The 20,135-nt window shown below is 36.9% G+C and overlaps 1 protein-coding gene across 1 annotated transcript in view; it reads right to left on the bottom strand.

The window, feature by feature from the left end:
- LOC117110525 (dynein heavy chain 2, axonemal-like) overlaps positions 1-20,135 on the bottom strand; it is a gene marked incomplete in the record, with an annotated part of 51,444 nt that overhangs the window by 4,070 nt on the left and 27,239 nt on the right. The window contains 28 exon segments of the mRNA XM_033253271.1: positions 712-1,029; positions 1,544-1,634; positions 2,035-2,149; positions 2,329-2,429; positions 3,879-3,964; positions 4,176-4,302; positions 5,153-5,352; positions 6,033-6,177; positions 6,472-6,754; positions 7,214-7,431; positions 8,067-8,341; positions 8,808-8,972; positions 9,533-9,819; positions 10,332-10,473; positions 10,981-11,097; positions 11,532-11,742; positions 12,388-12,527; positions 12,838-12,970; positions 13,442-13,742; positions 13,907-14,074; positions 14,452-14,738; positions 15,011-15,285; positions 16,126-16,397; positions 17,231-17,487; positions 17,844-18,088; positions 18,356-18,514; positions 19,210-19,350; positions 19,745-19,999. Coding sequence (XP_033109162.1) covers positions 712-1,029; positions 1,544-1,634; positions 2,035-2,149; positions 2,329-2,429; positions 3,879-3,964; positions 4,176-4,302; positions 5,153-5,352; positions 6,033-6,177; positions 6,472-6,754; positions 7,214-7,431; positions 8,067-8,341; positions 8,808-8,972; positions 9,533-9,819; positions 10,332-10,473; positions 10,981-11,097; positions 11,532-11,742; positions 12,388-12,527; positions 12,838-12,970; positions 13,442-13,742; positions 13,907-14,074; positions 14,452-14,738; positions 15,011-15,285; positions 16,126-16,397; positions 17,231-17,487; positions 17,844-18,088; positions 18,356-18,514; positions 19,210-19,350; positions 19,745-19,999 — 5,514 coding nt within the window.

Here is a 20,135-nt window from a genome sequence, read left to right as displayed (position 1 = left end):
TAATGGATGGGTGCATGTAAACAGACACATGCGTATGGAGGAGACAGGTGTAACAGACACATGTAGGAAACGGGTGTAATGGACACACGACACTGTAATGGAATGGACACATATGTAATGGACACACTAGAAAAATTATGTGAATGACTGACATACCTCAAAGTCGGAGTCATTAAATCCGTACTGGATGTTCCAGCCAAGCATCAGAAATTTGCGCCTTTCTAGCAGAATGCTATGGAAGAAGCAGAGAGCAAAGAGAAGTTTCTTGTACTTCTCTGGCTTGCGGCATCGGTTGAATTGTTGGTCAGCGATCAGATAGTACAGACGTTTCATATTCGCCTTTAATCCCTGTTCATAAATATCATACAGTAAATTTATTAAAATAAATTTCAATGTATTAATCACTTTCTTCCTTTTTTTTTGCTCAAGCAGTTTAAAATGCGTATATTATATTATCAACTTCATCATCATCATTGCCATCATCATCATTATTATCTTCATCATCCTATCATCATCTGCATCCTCTTTCTTATCATCATTGTCATCCTCATCATTATCATCATCCTCATCATGATCTACATCACACTCGCATAATCATCGCTATGCGCATCATCATTGCCATCCTCATCGCCATCCTCATCACCATTATAATCATCATCACCGTCATCATTATCACCATCACCAGCGTATATCCTCATCATAAAAGCTGACCTTGGGTGGTTCTGTTGTCATTTTGATTCCAGCCTGCAGAATGGAGATTGGGAACTCAGGATGAGGACTGCTACTCAACCAAAGTCTGAAATCCTGATGCGGCTCCTCCACCTGGAGCTGCTCCACCAGCTTATCCAGCTGAGGCATCCAGCTCAGAGACAGATGACAGTTAGCCAAGAACACCCAGTTACCCTCTCTCACACCTTCTTTGATCATTCGGGTTGCAATGGGTGCCTGGCCCTGTCCGAGGGAAAGGGCGTGGAATCTGTGAGCCATGTTGCTCTGCTCAGCCAGCTGTAGAAGCATGCTTGTAGGGTCCTAAAAACAAAAAACAAATAGGTAAAATTGTATCTTGTTCTGTTTATCGTTTTCTCGTTTTCTTCTTCTTTATATGCACTATAATATATTTTATTGTATTTTTATTGGCCAGGGTGTTTAGAGATGACCACTTGATGTGTTGGGCTTTTTGTCCATGTTATCTCTAGTCACGCCACTGATCAATATATATTTTTAATGTATAGTGACAAATTTGTAATTTATATATAAATAAAGAACATTTGGCGGAAAAAAATGGATGACAAATTATTATACATTACAATACAATAAAATACAAATCTATATTTATTCTGGTAAGCTCTTTCACTACAATAGAAAGGATGGACCAAGGAAAGATGGAGAAATGAAAAAAGGAGAATGATAATTAAATCAATTAATCAATTAATAAATCAATCAATCAATCAATCCATCATAACAATGAACATCTGGTACATACGACAATTGACTATTGAAACATGATGTTGGGTGTTCTGAAATAAAGAACATCATATCTTACCACTCCAGTTGACAATACAAAGATGAGGGGTGTTTTAGTTGTTGAGTCATCTACTACAGACTTCATGTCCAGCACTGGAGGTTCAACAAATCTAATACAGAGAAAAGATGAAGATGAACAACACATTAATTATTTTATGGGTTAGTGAACAATAGAGAATTGCTTTGCCGTTCTCATCTAAAACAATGTGTACACATATCTTAGAGCAAATAGATAAATAATAATAACAGTGCTCAGATGATGTTAGTTCCTTTTTCAGTTGCCTGAAAGTGTCTATAGCAGGATTCGAACATGCAGCCTCTCCCTATCAAGGTGAGCATCATACTATTAGACCATACAGACCTAAATGGTACAACCTCAAAGCAAACATGTACTTGATGCTTCGTTACCTAATATTGTGAAAAATAAGATGTTTGGCATGAAATTGTAACTTTTAAACTATATTGCTTATTTAATGTCAGAGTGTGGTTTTCTGTGGCAGCACTACTTACTTAGATCCAAGGTTGTTGATAATGAAGGACGTTGCACAGAATGAGACCCGATCAGGTCGTAGAGATCTCACAATCAACATTCGCTGCAGCTCATTGCAGGCATTATCCCATTCACCTGAATAGTAATATAATAATTTGAATCAATACAAGTGTGCAAAGGTATCTTTTCCTTCTCCATAATGTACTGTTTTTACACTTGTTAAAATTTTGATAATTGTGAATGAACCATTGAGTTGTTTGACAAAAAAAAAATATTCATGTCCTGTTCAGAGAATTCAGTTGGTGTTGGTTTACCTGGCAATGGTGCGGTTTCTGGTTCAGCGCTGGTGTACCATATGTGCCAATCACGTGGGTACTGCTCAAATGATTGCACCAAACCATGGAAGTTGGCAAGTCTAAATGACATATAAAAATCAGTCAGTTTTATTTGTCATAAATTTGTACTTTATCAAAATAAGAATGATACAAAAATTGAAAACTTACATACTGATACCATAATTGTGTGTTTGAAGGGAGGGGAAGAAGTAGTGGGAGGCAAGTTTGAGTATGGGTTGGGTAGGGGTGGGTGCATAAGGTTGGCAGTGAATGTGCGGTGGTGTATGTGTTTTTTATTGTGTGTTGTATGTGGGTGTGCCGACTTATGTAATAATACAAAAAGTTGAAGCCAAACATCAAAGATGACAGACAATATTAAACTGGAATTACATATTAAAAATAGCACATGCATTGACATAATAATTTAAACCAAGGTAATAAATCATTCATTAAGAAATATATTTGATATGCACATGCATAATTAATACATTAACAGTACTGAAAACAGATTATTGTATGTTGGGTTGGAAGGATGCAAGAAAAAAAATCTTATACTATATCACCATGGAATTACAGTACTACTTACTTCCTGATGGAGAAAAAATGGAGAGAAAATATGAAAGAAAAAAGTAATTAAATCTAAAAACTACATAGAAAAATTGATGATAGTATCATTATTAGCCAAGGAAGAGCCGACACAGACCACACAAAGGTGAAGAAGGCTGGTCAATACTTCTTTACCTTACCAGGTACATATTAAAAACCTGGAAAGAAACAATACAGATGGCCTCATAAGCAACAATGTGCCACCTGTTCAGTCATGCTGCTATATGTACACACATATTACTTCTCTATCCTACCAGGTACCTATTAAACCCCTGGATGGAGAGAAGCAATACAGATGGCCTCATAAGCAACAATGTGCCACCTGTTCAGTCATGCTGCTATATGTACACACATACTACTTCTCTATCCTACCAGGTACCTATTAAGCCCCTGGATGGAAAGAAACAATACAGATGGCCTCATAAGGAACAATGTGCCACCTGTTCAGTCATGCTGCTATATGTACACACATATTACTTCTCTATACTACCAGGTACCTATTAAACCCCTGGATGGAGAGAAGCAATACAGATGAAGTGCCTTGCCCAATGACACTAACAAATGGTTAGCCTCTCATTTGTCAGCCCAAAGCCTTATTGCTGCATCACATGAACTTGAATGGAATGATATGTTATACATGCATACAGTATTACTTGATGAAAACACAAAGAAATAACAACTTGATGAATAGGAAAAATATACTGCACGTTCGGAAGGATGATTCTGTTATTTTCTTGGGTGTTTAAATTAAGGGCAAATGTTTGGTTATCCAGGTTATTATTCACATAACAGAGTAAATTGCTGATGGTAATGATTTTATTTTAAGAATTGGGGTGGAGAGAAGAGAGATTGATTGTTTTTAATCTATTTTGTAACAAAATTGTTGATTTCAATAGTTTTAATAGGAATTAAAAGTTACTTACTTATCGAGTTCAGTGATGTTGTCCCAAGATGAGTCTGCAAGCCAGTTGGTGCAAGGATTATCAATCTGACCCTCGCTATCAAGTACCTACAGCAACGAATAAAACTGAATTTGAATAATAATTATCACAATAACAATAAGACACACACACACCGAAAATATAATGACACAAAACCTCAAAAATCTATTTTTGCAAATAGTGATCGTTTACACAGAACCCTAAGAAACTTTAAGGAGAGAAAAGAAAAGAAAAAAGCTTAAATCAAAATGTCTGAATTACGGACAAACTGTAACTTACGATGCCTCCTCTGAGAAAGAAGTTGTACTCTTCCATATTCAACTTGCCGGATGCTTCTAATATCTTGGCACACATTTGGAATGAGAACAAGAGTTTGTGCTTCTCAAACAAACCACGGCAAGTAAACCTAATGACAGGAATTATCAAAGATTATTAACGGGATGATGGTGATAGATACATAATAATGATACAGAAGATGAAATTGAAAATGATTATGATAGTGTTAATAATAATGATAATGATGTTGGGATAGAAAATCTATTATTTTTTGAGTTAAGTTCCTCTCAGCGTACAATGGCATTTATTGGTTCATCCAGTTAAGCACTGTAATCCCTGTAGATAAAACTAAAGTTAGGAGAACAACCCATTGCAGCATCTTTGTCCTGAATTTCGTATAGATGTGGTTCGTGACTACTGTAGTAGCCACAGAGAGGCACTTCGTAGCATGATCTCACCATTCACAATGAGATTGGCTGAATTGAACCATAACATCGGGGTAACCTGCTACTATACTGAATACAATGGGTTCTTTAAAGTGCACACAAGCCAGCTGGCCACCTCCATTTTCAGTTCTTATCAGATAAGACTTGGTTCTACCAAAACGAGCCCTGGACGAGGAGCGGTTCAAACAGTGGAGGATGTAGGATATATTTTCTGGGGGGGGGGGCTAAGTTGTCCGACAGGGGCGACTTGAGCTCGTAGGCTCGAGTTGGAGGAAGGGATTAAGTGAGGTTCCCCCTCCCAAATGAGATTTTTTTAAAGAATATCAACCTGTGGATGGCCGAAAATGGCACTCTCAGACTGTGACAGACGTGTTGGCTTGGTGTGGGCCTATTTTGATGTTTTATGGTCTGACTGCTCGACAAGCTCTGTCTGGTGGGGGGGGGGCTTGACCTGTCCAGTGTCAATGTTAAGGTTGAAGTTAGCAGTGCTCTTGCATTACCGCTCAACCACCCAACTCCCCCATAGCTGCTTACCTGTACACAGCAAACGTATGGTAATCATTTAGGTTGATGATCCTCTGTTCCAACTGCGGGGTGCGCTGACTCTTATCAATCGACGTGTTGAAGAGGTCTATATACGAGTACAATGAGAACTGATACATGGGGTCAATGCGTCCCATGTCATTCAGAACAAAGAAGAGGATTGACGCTCGCTGGGCGCATGATCGGTAACCCTGTCAAACAGAATCAAACATTGTATAAATATATCAGCATGCAAAACATTTCTACATAATGATGGTTTGTTAATTTTTTTTTATATCAAAACCTCTGTTTACACTATCAAATTGTATGTGACAAATAAAGGTGATATGACCATATTTGGGTGTAATGTGACATCATCATGCCCATATATGTTCATATCACACAAATTTGTCACATAATATTTGATAGTATGGATAGTGTGGACATAGCTTTATGTTGAATTTATTATATTATTTGGAATAAAGTATAGAAGGGTTTTGATTTTGATGGGAGCTAAACAAATTATATATAATACGCCCTGTCCAGACTTTCAAATTTTATTTGACAAAAAACATGTGACATGCCTAAATATGGTTATGATGACATATCATGGCCAAATATAGGCACATCATGACTATATATGGGCACATCATGACTATATATAGGCACATCATGACCATATATAGGCACATCATGACTATATATGGGCATATCATGACTATATATGGGCATATCATGACTATATATAGGCACATCATGACCATATATAGGCACATCATGAATATATATGGGCATATCATGACAATATATGGGCATATCATGACTATATATGGGCATACACCAGTTTTTTGTGAAAGAAAATTTGATAGTCAGGAAAGAGTGTAATAATTACCTCTCTTGCAGCATCAATCTTTGCTTCTGTTTGTTCCGATACCTGAAGTTGCTCAGACACTTCTTCAGAGGTCTTCTTAGAGGTTTGGAGAGTGTTCACCAGTTGTTCATCATCCAGTAAGGATCCTGTGGCTTCATTCAACAACCTGATGCCAAAAAGAGTTTCATCATAACAACAACAAAATAAATGATTATATCAATAATAAAAATACAGGTTCGTAGGAGTGTCTAGTAATACAGATCCAGCAGGATTTGGATTTGGAGGTTATTTTTGGTTCTACGCTGCATCTGTGATCGACAAGCAAAACCCATGTCATTCTATGAAACTACCTCCCTCACAGACAGAGGCATGGGTTATTTAATCAGGTCGAGAATCAATGAACGTCTCAGGGTACAGGTTTATGTGACTGTACAATCATAAAAGAAGCAGACAAAAGTACCTTAGAATTTCATCCTCAAGCTCAACCAACTTCTTCTTCCCAGCAGCGATGTTCATCACCAAGTTGTCCTTCTGTTCTTCTAACTCTGGCCGTTCTTTACGGACAACAATACCTAGCAGTTGGGCCTCCAGACCCTGTTCTTTGACAGCAAAGTTGACGATGGTGGTCTTGGTGGAGATCTCTGGTGTGTAGTGAGGGTTGCTCAGTTTGGTGGTGATGTAGAACTTGAACTCTGGGTTGTAGTCTAGCTCTTTATCGCCAATTCGGATTGTCATTCGGTTACCTAAATAATAAGTATTATTTTTTGACAGTAAGAAACATCATTTCCTTCCTTTTCTCTTCCTTTCACTTTAGTGTGCTTAATAATTATTATATAATTAATGTATAAAATTATGTGCAATATAAATTCAACTACAACTTGCGCCATACTGTACATACATTATGAGTAATATTTTTTGACAGTAAGATTAAATTAACATTTTGTGACAGTAATAAACATAACTCTTAAAAAATATTTTGCTGTTGTGTGAACAATTGACAAATACTTTAAGGCAAGTGCATTAATTCTTAATAATAATCTGAGATTCTATCCATCCAAAAAATGTAATTGGAACGTGTACATTCCTCAATATATATGAACTTCCTCAATATATATAAACTGACCATTAGCAGGATTTGCAACTATCAGGTGGGCCTGCCTTCTTACCTATCAAATTAATGTGTAGGACTCTTTTTAACTTACCAATCTTTACAACAGCCTTGTTGAGAATCGGCGATAGTGATGGATCCAATTCTTCCTGGACATTCTGGAGAAGCACAGGAAAGCCATATTGTATGGCATTCTCTAGTGTGCGAAGGTAGTCGTGTTGCTGAAGGTCAATTAGCTTTAGCTGTCGCTTTCCCTCCATATTCTTGATCCATTTAATGGCCTGGCCTTGAGGGTCCACCATCAATGGCCACCTGGTCAAAAAGTGGTATGAAGTCAAGATTAATAAAAAACAAAAAAAGTCTCTCAACAACATGAGGTACACTTTTGGTAAAATTATATTCAAATAATCACTAAAACAGGTAATGAAGTTTTAATCTTGATGCTACTATAAACTCTAGTTTTGAGTGCCAAAAGATGTGACTAACTTTGTGTTGAGAGAAGTACATAAGTATCGTTTGATTTGATATGTTAATAGTTGAACAATAAATTTATTTCTATTTTTATTTGTTGAACTAGCAAAGAGCGTCCGATTGATGGTTAATAAATGCTATGTTATTTTATGTATGTATGAGCAACTGGAAAAAACCAACTTTTTTCAAAGCTTCTATCTTCAAAACTGCTCATTTAAAAAATATGAACACTTTACTATACACACATTTTTTTAATAAAGCCCTATCCAGACTATCACATTTTATTTGACAAAAACATGTGACATGCCTAAATATGGTCATGATGACATCACATCATGACCAAATATAGGCACATCATGACTATATATGGGCACATCATGACTATATATGGGCATACAATAGTTTTTAGGCAAAGAAAATTTGATAATCTGGACAGAGCTTTAAAAGAAAACTAAGTGAAACTTTTAACAAGTTACCTGTTTCCTCTGGTAACAATGACACCATTTTCTGTTGAGAAGGAATCTGATGGCAATCCTTGGATGTTCCAGTCCCTCACAGCTGTAGGCTTTGACAAGAATGTTGCAAAGGTGAAGTTAGGACTGCAGGGGATGGTGAGCTTGCGGACTTCCTTCAACCATACTTCCTTGACCAGATGGTCACGGTACTCAGACAGGAATGGTCCCATGTATGATAGAAAACCAGCGGCGACCAAACAGTCACCAACCAAATAGACCATGTTTTCCTCAAGTTCCTGTGAAGATGAAATGGCAGACATCAACAAATGTGATAATACTAAAACTCTTCTAAATAACTTTTCAGAAGATAAGAATGTTAATGGGCATAATGAAGAAATAGACCACCCTGTCTCATACAGAGTAAAAGGGAAAAATATAGAAATTATGTACCCTTCATTTCTACAGGCAGAATACAATGAAAAATGCATGGGTCTCAGGTTGGAAAAAGTCACTTCCAGAAGACCTGGTTAAATGAGCCTACTCAACATATTATCTAACTTTTTTCTGTGCATGATGACACTCATTGACACTGACTTCAGGGTGACAATTGATATCAAAATAATAAAAAATGAATTTGCGGAAGGTGGGTTATTTTCTGTGAGATTTTTGCAGGCTTGTGGGAGTGCAGGAGGCCGTCCTGATTTCTCGGAACCTCGCAAATTGCTAGAGACTTGGACTCCTGTAAGTGAGAAAAACATGTACCTGTACATTCATCTCCCAACGTTCTCTTTCACCAGCTAAACCTGACACAAGTTTGCCAGCTCTGTCCAATTTGATTTCCATCTGTTCTGCTTTTATTCTCAGTTCTTCTTTCTCCCTTAATCTCTCATCATACTGTTTCTTCAAGTTCTCCATCCGATCTGTAACCTAGAGAAAAAAGAGAAATTAAAAGGACGATATGCATTTTTTCTTCAGGTTCAGGTTCTCTTTATTGCCATGATATCATCATCAGTCTCACAGCTAAACTGTGAAAGTGTATGCCAAGTCTGATTTGAGAAACAAATACCGAAACACAAACAAGCTACATGAATTTATCATGCAAATACCTAATTAGTGCGATGTTGTTGGAAGCAGACGGACACCTGGTGCTCGGACTTTGGGTCGGGCCAATCCATATCATATACATAAACATAGCATTGCAGTACCAGCTGCTACTTGGGCATTGGATTTAACACTAGCCACTAAGTGCCTTGTCAGTGGTCTAGTGGTTAAGACACCAGGCTAATTATTTTGAAGTTGTGGGTTCGATTCCCTCCTGAATCAGTTGCGATATTTTTTTCGTAAGTATTTGGGAACATACTGAGCATTCAGTACGATAACATGCCAGGTAGGGCAAACCATCATTGCTATTACATATAAAAAAAAGTGCCTGCATAATGAACTCTTTTAAGAATGAAACTATTTAAATGACTAAAGGATTACAGCACCTCTTTAAGCTTAGCTTTGGCTTCAGCTAGAATTGCCTGCTTCTCCTGCAGCTGGGAAGTAGCGTTGTTCAGTCTCTGCCTCTTGGGCTCCACCACACGGTAGATACGGCCATACACCTCCATGGCACGTACCCACATACAAAGCGACTTGGCGGCAGTTGAAACACGACCAATTATGTCTGGTTGGAAGTCTGGCTGGGAGCAGTATTTGCCGATCTTGTTCAGGACACGGTCTGACATGTTTTCCTTGTCAAACTCAACAAGATCTTTGATAAAGTTTTGGTTGCCTAGGATTAGAGAAAAATATACTGAACATTATTTCAAATCTTTGTCATCATCATTTTTATAAATGGGCTGCACATACTGTACTGTGGCTTGAAAGAATATTAAATGGATGGTAAGCAACATACACAATTATTATTAATTAACAAAGATAATCATCTGTTTGCTCCTCTATTTATTTCACAATAAATGAACCATTTATTCTGGATAGAAAATTTGTTTAGAACTTTATCAAGTTCATTTCAGAATGTGTGATATTCCTCATTAAGGTTGAAAACAAAAATTGTATACTTCTTTTTACGTTTTGTATACACTTGTGTTTCCAGTATAATTATCTTCTGTATCAGGATTCTTTCTTCCTATTCTAAACAAGTTCTGGTAATCTCGAAAGCTCCGATGAGGGCAGTATAATAGAGGCAGTAGAGTATATTGGCCCTATGACCACCTATACAAAAAAGATCTATTAATCAATTAGTCAAGTGTTTCTAGAGCTCCTCATCGGAGCTAATAAACTTACCAAGTTGTCTTTTAGCTTCACCCCAAGTGGGTTCACATCCTTTGAGGATCATAACTGCTTCCATTACCTTCTCCACTAGGCCAGGGGGCTTGGCATAAGACTTGATCTCCCCTACATCCTTTTTGTTTAGAGATTCTAGAGCCTAGAATGATAAATTCAATGCACTTTACGTAATAATAATAATAATAATCATCATCTTCACAGGTTAAAGAGGTTTAAAGGTACTACAGGGCTATGGTCAGACTAGAGTCATGCCAGACTTGAATCAGCTCGGTTAACATTGCACCTACTGTAGCTTGTAATTGCTCAAACTCACAACAACACAATTTAGACAAGGGACCTCAGATGAAACTGGGTTGACCTTCAGTTGATAATATCATCTCACTGCAGTATCTGACCAAAAAATGACCATCACTTAGAAATGCAATGTTAAAGCTTGATGATTTTGACTGTCTGAGTTAGGTCAACCCATTTAAGTGTGAACACCCAACATGTTCACATTAAGTGTGAGACACACACACAGCCTTGAGTCATACCTGCGACTGTAAGCATTAGTCTGAGCATACCCTAAAAAAAACACATGATCACTGATGTTCAATATGACTGACTGAATGACAGTTAATATTGATGATTTAGCCATCATTGTTACCTTGACTGCTTCTTGCAGAGCTGGCAATGCCTCTGCCAGATCCTGCTGAGCGGCATCAGCCATCGACTGGCAACGAACCTCCTCTTCAGCAATCTTTTCGCTTCTTGCTTGAACAGACTAAAGAAAATAATTGACATAGAGGTCTGAAAAACTTGGGGTTATTCACAACTTAAAAGAATAATATTTCTTTATTATTTTTTCACATCTAACAGCAAGTAAACTCATCAATATTATTACAAGATGCTACATTGCCGAACAAATCTTTATTACAAGATTTAGTGGGTCGAAATGATTTTCAATTATTAGAATTTCACACAGTCAAATATTAAGGCACGTACCTTATAACCAAGCTGCGGATCCTCACAACTAGGAAAATTATTCCTAAGACTACAACCAAAAGTAAAATACCCTTAAACTATTTTTACTCGGACAAAAACCTCAGAAAGACCACTTAGAAATACTATTCTGTGGTCTAATTTTCATTCTATATAACCTAGCTAATTTCTGGATGTTTGTGTCTAGTTCTCCAGCTCTTTTGGTTTCTTCTTTACCTTTTGTTGTTCATCAGCTTCTCGCTTCTGCTGCACAATAATGACCAGGTACTCCTCGCACTGCTTCTGGAATTCAGCGACTTTTGTCTTCGCCTCCTCAAGTTCCACAGACATCACTTCCACTTTGGCTCTTGTTTCGTCGATCTTTTGCAATCCGTTCTTCAGCTTGTTTGCAGCGTCACCGAGCTCTTTTCTCTTCTCACCCAGCAAGCTAAAAATTACATAAATTATACATAAACCTGAATAGAGGAGTAGACAAAAGGAAGCTTCCCCTTGAAGAAGGTTCCTTGACCTGTATCTACTCAAACTTAATATGTCATATTTACAAAATACAGGTGTCCCTCCAATTATAAACCACATTTGGAGACTGGGTTCCGTGGTCTTTAGCAACTTTGGTCTCTAATTGGAATAGTAAAGGCAAAAGACAATTGTTAATTTGGGACCACAGAAAAGTGGTCTTTAATTGAGGGTGGTCTGTAATTGGAGGTGGTCTTTAATTAGAGGGAGGCCAGTAGTCAGCAACATTACATAGCATTCAAGAGGTTTCTCCACACTTTTTTAACCTTAAACTCATCTACTTCACACAAATTTGCATGTTTGTGTGTTATTATCTTAATCTGAAATCATCAACCTCCCTGAATTCATTTGGGCATGAGTATCATCACAGAGAAAATTACAATAACATGTGTCAAGAAAGTTCTAATCCATCTTCCGCAAAGATAGAATATTTACATGTTTTTTATAAAATTAGATGTGCTCATTTAACCACATCTTCCGAAAGTACCTTCTTCTAACACGGGATGCCCGAATTCAAGTAATAATAAATTACCATCAAGTATTACAATAGTATACTCACATTTTGTAGCCTGTAACCAACTCCAGGTAGTTTGTCGGTGTGACATAGTTGTGCCGTTTCAGTTCGAACAACAACTTGCGAGAACTATCGACAACTGAGCGATGAATGGTGCAGAAAATCTGTGCAACATTTGGCTTTATCTGCAAAGAGCAAAAACAGCAAAATTCCTATTAACCACATCAGAGGAAAATAACACCCCAGACATAGAGGTTGTCATTTGTTCTTAACGCTTTGTGTTGTTTTTTTTTTGTTTTGACAATATATTTGCAGTGCTCTTGATTCTCGTTTAATGCTGTAGTAAATGCTGCTCGAGTTTGCCCTGAACAATGAGACTTGGCATGCACTTTACAACAGTGAGGACAAGGTGGGGGCATAAATCAACAGATGCGCTACATTTGGTAGTTACAGAAACTATGTATTTTAAACTATTTTTGATGAGAGGATTCTCACCTCTTCACTTTCTCCAACATCAATCGTTTCTAGATATTTCTCAGCAACCTCAATAAGAGCTTCTTTAGGCCACTCTGTGAACCAATCAATCGTCGTGCAATTCACAAAAGCTGGGTACATACGGATACGATTCCTATAAAAAAGTTCAAGAAAATAATAATACAAATAATAATAATACGAGCGGAAAGGATCATATATCATTTTAGCTTGCTCTAAAAAAAATTTGAAAATAGAAGAATAAATGAAACAAAACACAAGTGATGTTGTTTATCTATGAGTGAGAAACCTGAATAAACTGATAAATGCTAATAAAAGCAAAAATTCCCTATTAAAAATAATGGCCCACATTTCCTCTTCATAAGCCTATTGTAATTCATTTGATATATATTTTGCTGCTGCACAAAATATTTAATTGCTGAAAGGCTCACAAATTGTAGATTATTCATTTCAACTGCTATGTGCTCTTTATATTATCAATTTATTCAGATATTATTCACAAAAAAATTATGCAAACTTTTAACTCATACAAATTTTAAATAATTGATAAGTATTTTCAAAGACAATGGTTTAACTCAGACCTAATGAGGGTGCACTTCTAACTTACCTGAAGGGATCTCCAACGGGACTCATGCAGAGTACAACATGGAGATTACTACGTACTCTCTCGATGAAGTATGCAAACATATTCTCTGGTGTGTCCTGAATACCGTCCTTCTTTGCCTCGTCTGCGAGTGTCGAACGTACCTCTTCAAATTCATCCGAATTGTAAAGATTCGGAACCTCTCCGCTACTGAGGATGTTGTTGATGTCTTCTAGGAAGGATTCATCGACTACTTGGGTGTCGTTGAAGAGGAAGATTGTTGGCTTGTTCTCGACACCAGCCTGCATATACAGACGCTTCAGATCTATAAAAAAATGATAATTGTTCAGGACTGGCTGAAGTTTACTGGTTAAGCTACATGCTTTCCAATCCCAGGGATGCGAGTCTAAACCCAGAAATAATTATCATCATCATGTGAAACACATAAACATGAAAAACATGGAATTTAATGACAAAATGCTAACTTACCATCTCTGAATTCTGTTTTTCTGTAGTTCTTTGCAACCTCAATTTGGAAGGTGTGAAATTCGCAGATGGCTGACGCGAGCCTAGTCAAACTCTGACGCCCACTACCACCAATACCGACCAACAGCATGTTTCCACGGGGTTGGCAGACAACACGAATGATACGACATACTGTGGTTTAACAAATAATAAATTTAAATAACACTGTTAATCTGTCTATCTGACATCTAGGTTTGTCTGTCCAACATCGAGGTTTTGTCTGTCCAACATCGAGTAGTTTGTCTCTCTGTGAAGGCTTCTATCTATCTAGTTAATTATTTTGTATTTTCATCAATTTCAAATATGGATTAGTACATGAGAACTGGGTTCTAATAAATTCTGCCCTCTACGGTCTACTATCAAGCAGTTCTTCAAAGTATAAAATGATACATCTTAAATTCATGCTCATATTTTAATATCTATAATTTTTAATTCGGAAGAGGCCTGATTATGTTTCCAATTGTCTTCAGCAGCTGGAGGAATGGTAAAATGTAACAATGGATGATTACCATGTTCAATAGCATCTCTAAAAAGCACCAGATCCATCGAGATAACACCTGGCGTTGAGTTGTAATCCTCCAATGCTTCTTCCATGTACTTCTTGAGGGCGCTAAATTCCTGAAGATCCTCATAGATTGGGACTTCACCTTGTGTCATGAAGTCGCCAAAGATGGGCGGTTGTTTGTTGGGGCAGATGTTGTGGAAAGTCTGGTCAAAGAGACTGCCAAGTTTTTCTGACAGTATTGTGATGAATGTCTCCATGTCTTGCTCATCCACAAGACGGTCTGAGAATACTCTGAGATAAAAAAAAACATTGGGAAATTGTGAAATTAATTGTATGATGCATAGCTTAATAGAAACTTGGTTGAGGTTCGCTCATACATCATTATTTGTTGGCAACACCATGACGCACGTGCAATGGATCGCTTTGACAATCCAACAGACGGCATCATGTTGTCTAGCACTCACAGGGACAGGAGTTGGATTCATCTGCCGACATTTGTACGACTGTCATACGATGCAGTCAGTACCCGCTTTAGAGATGAACTACATGACATGAACACTCACCTGAAGCATTCATGTATCCAGAGCCTTGTCATGCTGGCCTTTGTGTCATGGAAATCTTTATGGGCACGCAGCAAGCCCTGGAATACCTTGCTGATGTCTCGCAAGTTGAACAGGTAGTGGATCTTTGCTGGTGTTGGCAGGAACTTCTGCACAATGGCTTGGTACATCTCCAGAGTGGCCTGGGTCATGGTGTCACCAATTGGTTTCACATCCTCCTCAAAGTCTTGCAGCTTCTGGTTGATCATCGTTCCGAAGATGCGTTTGATTTGGGAATCCTGGGAAAGGCGATCAATAAAAAAACGATTTACAACAGTCATGCAGTACTGTCAAGCCAGACTCCAGTCATGCAGTACTGTCAAGCCAGGCTCAGTCATGCAGTACTGTCAAGCCAGGCTCAGTCATGCAGTACTGTCAAGCCAGGCTCAGTCATGCAGTACTGTCAAGCCAGGCTCCTGAAGAAAAAACATTTTTTATATACAACTGATTTTTCTAAGACACAGAAAGTGTGTTTGACGAAAAACTCGGGAACGGTTAATGAGATACAGATTTTTGAATATTTAAAAACTAGGAGGAAATGGTGGAAAAAAAGGGTGGTTACGCCCCTTTTCCCCAGTTTCTAAAATATTCAAAAATCTGATACTGTTGATAACAAAAAAATTAAGACTGCCAGTTATGAATGGAGGTGAGGGGCCTGCACACCAAGTGACACACACAGTATTGTAAATCCTATTTTCCCTAAGAGCTTTCTATACAGAAAAGCATTTAAATTTTTACAGTTTATGACTGAATTATAACATCTGACAAAATACAAACTGCATTTGAAAATTACAAGGTAAAATTTGTTTAATACATAATATCAAATCTCCTTTTAGATTGGTAATATTTTATTTTTACGAAACAAAGAAAACGAAATAAAAAAAGTAAATAAATAAATAAAAAAACCCACGTTTCAATATTTTTCAACTTTGTCCGCATCTCTTTGAATTTTGTCACATTGGTTACGGTATGCTCCTTGATTAAATTAGGATTTTAGCAGCATTCTTAAAATCATACATTTATGTACAAAAAAACCCAAAAAACACGTACAAATACCAACATATAACAAATTAACTTACACTTGGAAAGGTCATATTAATGAGGTTAAACCTGCTCTGTAATCGCTTAGAGATCACCATCCTTCCACCTCCTGGTGGTCCCATGGAAGCAAGCAGCTGCATGTCTTTAATGCACTTTGTAGTCTGTTTCAGACGATCATACCAGAACCCGTAATCCATCCAGAGTTTCATGAGTTCAAGCGGAGGTTGCGAGCCGAATGTGTCCTTGGCAGGCATGTTGAAGTCGTCCATGAATGTGACAAGTTTCTTACCACCAATAGGTACGTAAACACCTGTTTTTCAGAGAAATAAATTTAGAGAAATTTAGATTACTAGGTAATTGAAAAATTTTAAAGAAAATTAAGGTACAATATTAAATTTAATAATACTATGATCCAGGGTGAAATATCACTGTTGGCAATCTTTTCAACCATTATTAGTACCATATATTATTTATTATTATTTTTAATCTTGATGCCTTAAATAAATATCCAACTAAAATATATAGATAAACAATTCAAATTACACAAATCAGCTGTGATGTTAGTAGTCTGAGTGAGATAACTAACTGAACCACACCCCTCTAAAATTAATGGAACCGTCTGCATGCTGCAGTCTAACATCCTCGTATGCAAATATGAATCCTATTTACTTTCTAGAAGGCAGAAATGTCCATGTCGAAAATTTCCACAGTAAATGGAAATGATTATGTTTGAACGACCGTTTCAAAATTTTCTACATCATACACCAGCATAGATGAATTATTATCAATCCTATTAATTGGATGTTCCTTCAGCTCAATACATACTTTATATCATCAAAGCATTACACGATGTTTATTGTGGAAGGGACTATGGAAATAAAAAATCGCATCAAACGAAACGGGAGCACCCTCAACATTGATGGCAGTCTGAGAGGGACACTTCCAGCTCTGCCCGATGGTAACACCGCCAACAGTGACCCCACATGAATACTGGGGCTAATGAAAGCTGAGCAAGCAGCAGACAGCTACAACACCAAGTATGGTTATTATAGCTGTTTGAATAAGGAAGTTAAAAACATAAATAAAACCATTATCATAATCATGGCAGGAATAAGGTAGATAAAGGTGAGAGGTCATACTTACCCTTGGTACGTTTCTCAACTCTGCTTTCAATGATGTCTTGAACATTATTCGATGTGGTCTGAGCAGACATGTTGATGGTCAGTACACTGTACTTGCTGGCATTCATCTTGCCCAGGACACTCTGTGCGACTGATGTTTTACCGGTGCCCACAGGTCCGCACAGAAGTACAGGCTGTACCGTCTCAATCAAACGGCGTACGATGAAGTCATAACGTACAGTATCCACAGTGGGAACAATGATCTTGTAGAAAGGAGAGCTAATGAATCGAAAACATAATTTATGAATATGCTAAGCATATATTAAGATTTTATTTTTTTAACAAACTGCAAGATATTTGTCAAAGAATTGAATAAACGATATGATGCTTTATGGAGTTGATAATCTAACAGTCCATCCAGACTATCAAATTTTATTTGAGAAAAAAACTGTTGTATGCCCATATATAGTCATGATGGGCCTATATATGATCATGATGTGATTTCATCATGACCATATTTAGGCATGTCACATGTTTTTTTTTCAAATAAAAACTTGGTAGTTTCAAAAGGGCTTTAAGATTTGTGAAATTTGAAAGCAAGACTGATTAAATTTTATTTGGATTCTTCCACTTACTTTGGGGGGTATCTCCAGCCACTTCGCAGTTTCTCCTCCCAATGAGCCCAATTCTTGTTCTTTGGATCAACACAATATTCATATACTGTATCCTTGTTTGGGAAAGTACCTTCGATCTCACGGATATAGTTATCTAGTTTCTTTCTTCCGTCTTCATCAACGGAAGCACAGACGGACCAGATCATACAAAAGAGGAACCAAAGCTCTACCATTCGTTCAAAGTTGCTTTTATCATTCGGATCAACCTGGTAATACAGAAAAAAATGATTAGAGATGATTTTTAAAATATAATAATAAAAAAATGAAAGTTTAACCAAATTCAAATAAAAACATTACTATTTTTTAAAAGAACAAATTAATTACCAATTTTCAAAATTTAAAGACTTTAATTGAACACTAACCAGCAAAGGCAAATGATATTATATGACTACCTTGCTTCCTTGTTTCATGTTGCTCTTAAAAAATATGTGCTCGTTTTTCTAGAGGAAAAATGAAAGTTCTGTGCTACTCACCCCATTGGCTTCTGTACCAAATGCATCAAATAATTTACAGAGTGAAATAATACCATTGAGTTCTGATATTGGCACCAACTCGTTACAATTTGTTCGTTTGTAATCGACAATCTTCATTAAATACTTGTCAAAAAGACGCTGAAGAACCTCAACCATTTGCTAGACATAGAAAAAGAAGAATTATACATTTTAACAAAGAATTTCCATTGCTTTTGTTATTTAGTTTCATGTCAAAAATGTGCTTATTACATGCTATTTTGTATAATTACTTACCTTTAGTGTATCTAATATTTTAAAATCTTAATTATTAGTTATACGAATAAAATTCAATTTTGCTGTACATCTTTAATAGATTATATTTATTAATCAATAAATCAAATTGTCATTATCATCCTATGGCATTGCTATCACTATCATTCCAACTTATCATCATCAGCATTGTGAAAAACACCAATATGGTGATACAGGGTTTTTTCCGTTTTAATATAAAGTTGTTATTATTATTATTAGCATCATTATCATCATCACTACCATCATTAACATTGTACCCAATCCCTACCACCACCAGAAACCCTAAACCAACCATCACCCCCACCACTATCACCACTTTCCATTTTAAAATAAAGTTGTTATTATTATTATTATCATCATCACTACCATCATTAACACTGTACCCAATCCCTACCACCACCACCACCACCACCACCAGAAACCCTACACCAACCATCACTCCCACCACGTTCACCACCACTATCATCAACTGAGCAATTAAATTAAATTACCATTATCATGACCATAGAAGGAAGCTATTCTAGTCCTGTAGATAAGCTACATAAGACAGGAAACTGCCTCACCTTATTCTTAATGCGATCAAACCATGAGTTGACGTATGGCTGCCAGCCCATGTCTGCATAGTCAGTGTACACCATGCCACAACGACTGACAGTGGCTGGGGACGCCACAGCTAAATCCTCTACTTCAAATAGAAGAGTTACCTAAATAGAAAGGTACACATAGAGACATAATTTAACAATTTTTAACAATTTCACAATTTCATTAAAAAAATTAATTGCAATTTTTAAATTAAATTGTTTCTAGTACTGTATATACACTATAAATGTACAAGTAGATGTGGTGACTATCTAAGCAAAAAAATTAATGTTTCATTGAAATATAATTACATAGTAGGGTATACAAATATATATATCTCAAATTTTTAATGTGTTAGTCGTAGTTGGCTTTGAAGTGGTTTGATGATGTAACTGTTGACAATATGCTCGGGCAAACAGTTCCAATTTTTAATTACACAAATGTCAAAAAAGGAATCTTGAAAAATGGTATTGTGTATTGGTTTAAGAATCTTGGATGTTAGGTATTCCTAATTCTTACCTGCTCTGGCATGGCAATACGTTCACCATTTATAAGCGTCAACACTTTGTTGTCGTCCATCACAGAATTCATACTCTCAATCCACAGAGTGTCAACTGGACTATCAAACAGTAGCCACTTCTCGTCCGGTTTTTCATCGGCACATGTTGCTCTCATTACACTTGACAGTACACCATCAGTCCATTCATTGGTATTTAGGTCAAACTCGCCATAGAGTTCACCGAGCGATAGAGCTTTGGGGTTGATGGGATATTCCTGCAATACAAAACCAAACGATTATAAATTCTGGGCATACACAAAAGTTTGTCAGATGGTGTATACTTGTTTTAGATATCTATGAAACAAATCATGTCTTTTACTTATATATCTGCAGCTTACCATCCCAAAACCA

Source organism: Anneissia japonica, unplaced genomic scaffold (genome assembly GCF_011630105.1).
Source record: "Anneissia japonica isolate Jap-2015-1 unplaced genomic scaffold, ASM1163010v1 scaffold3434_len466720_cov178, whole genome shotgun sequence".
Taxonomy (NCBI): domain Eukaryota; kingdom Metazoa; phylum Echinodermata; class Crinoidea; order Comatulida; family Comatulidae; genus Anneissia; species Anneissia japonica.
The sequence above is the reverse complement of the archived record's forward strand: the minus strand, read 5'-3'. Positions and strand labels throughout refer to the sequence as shown.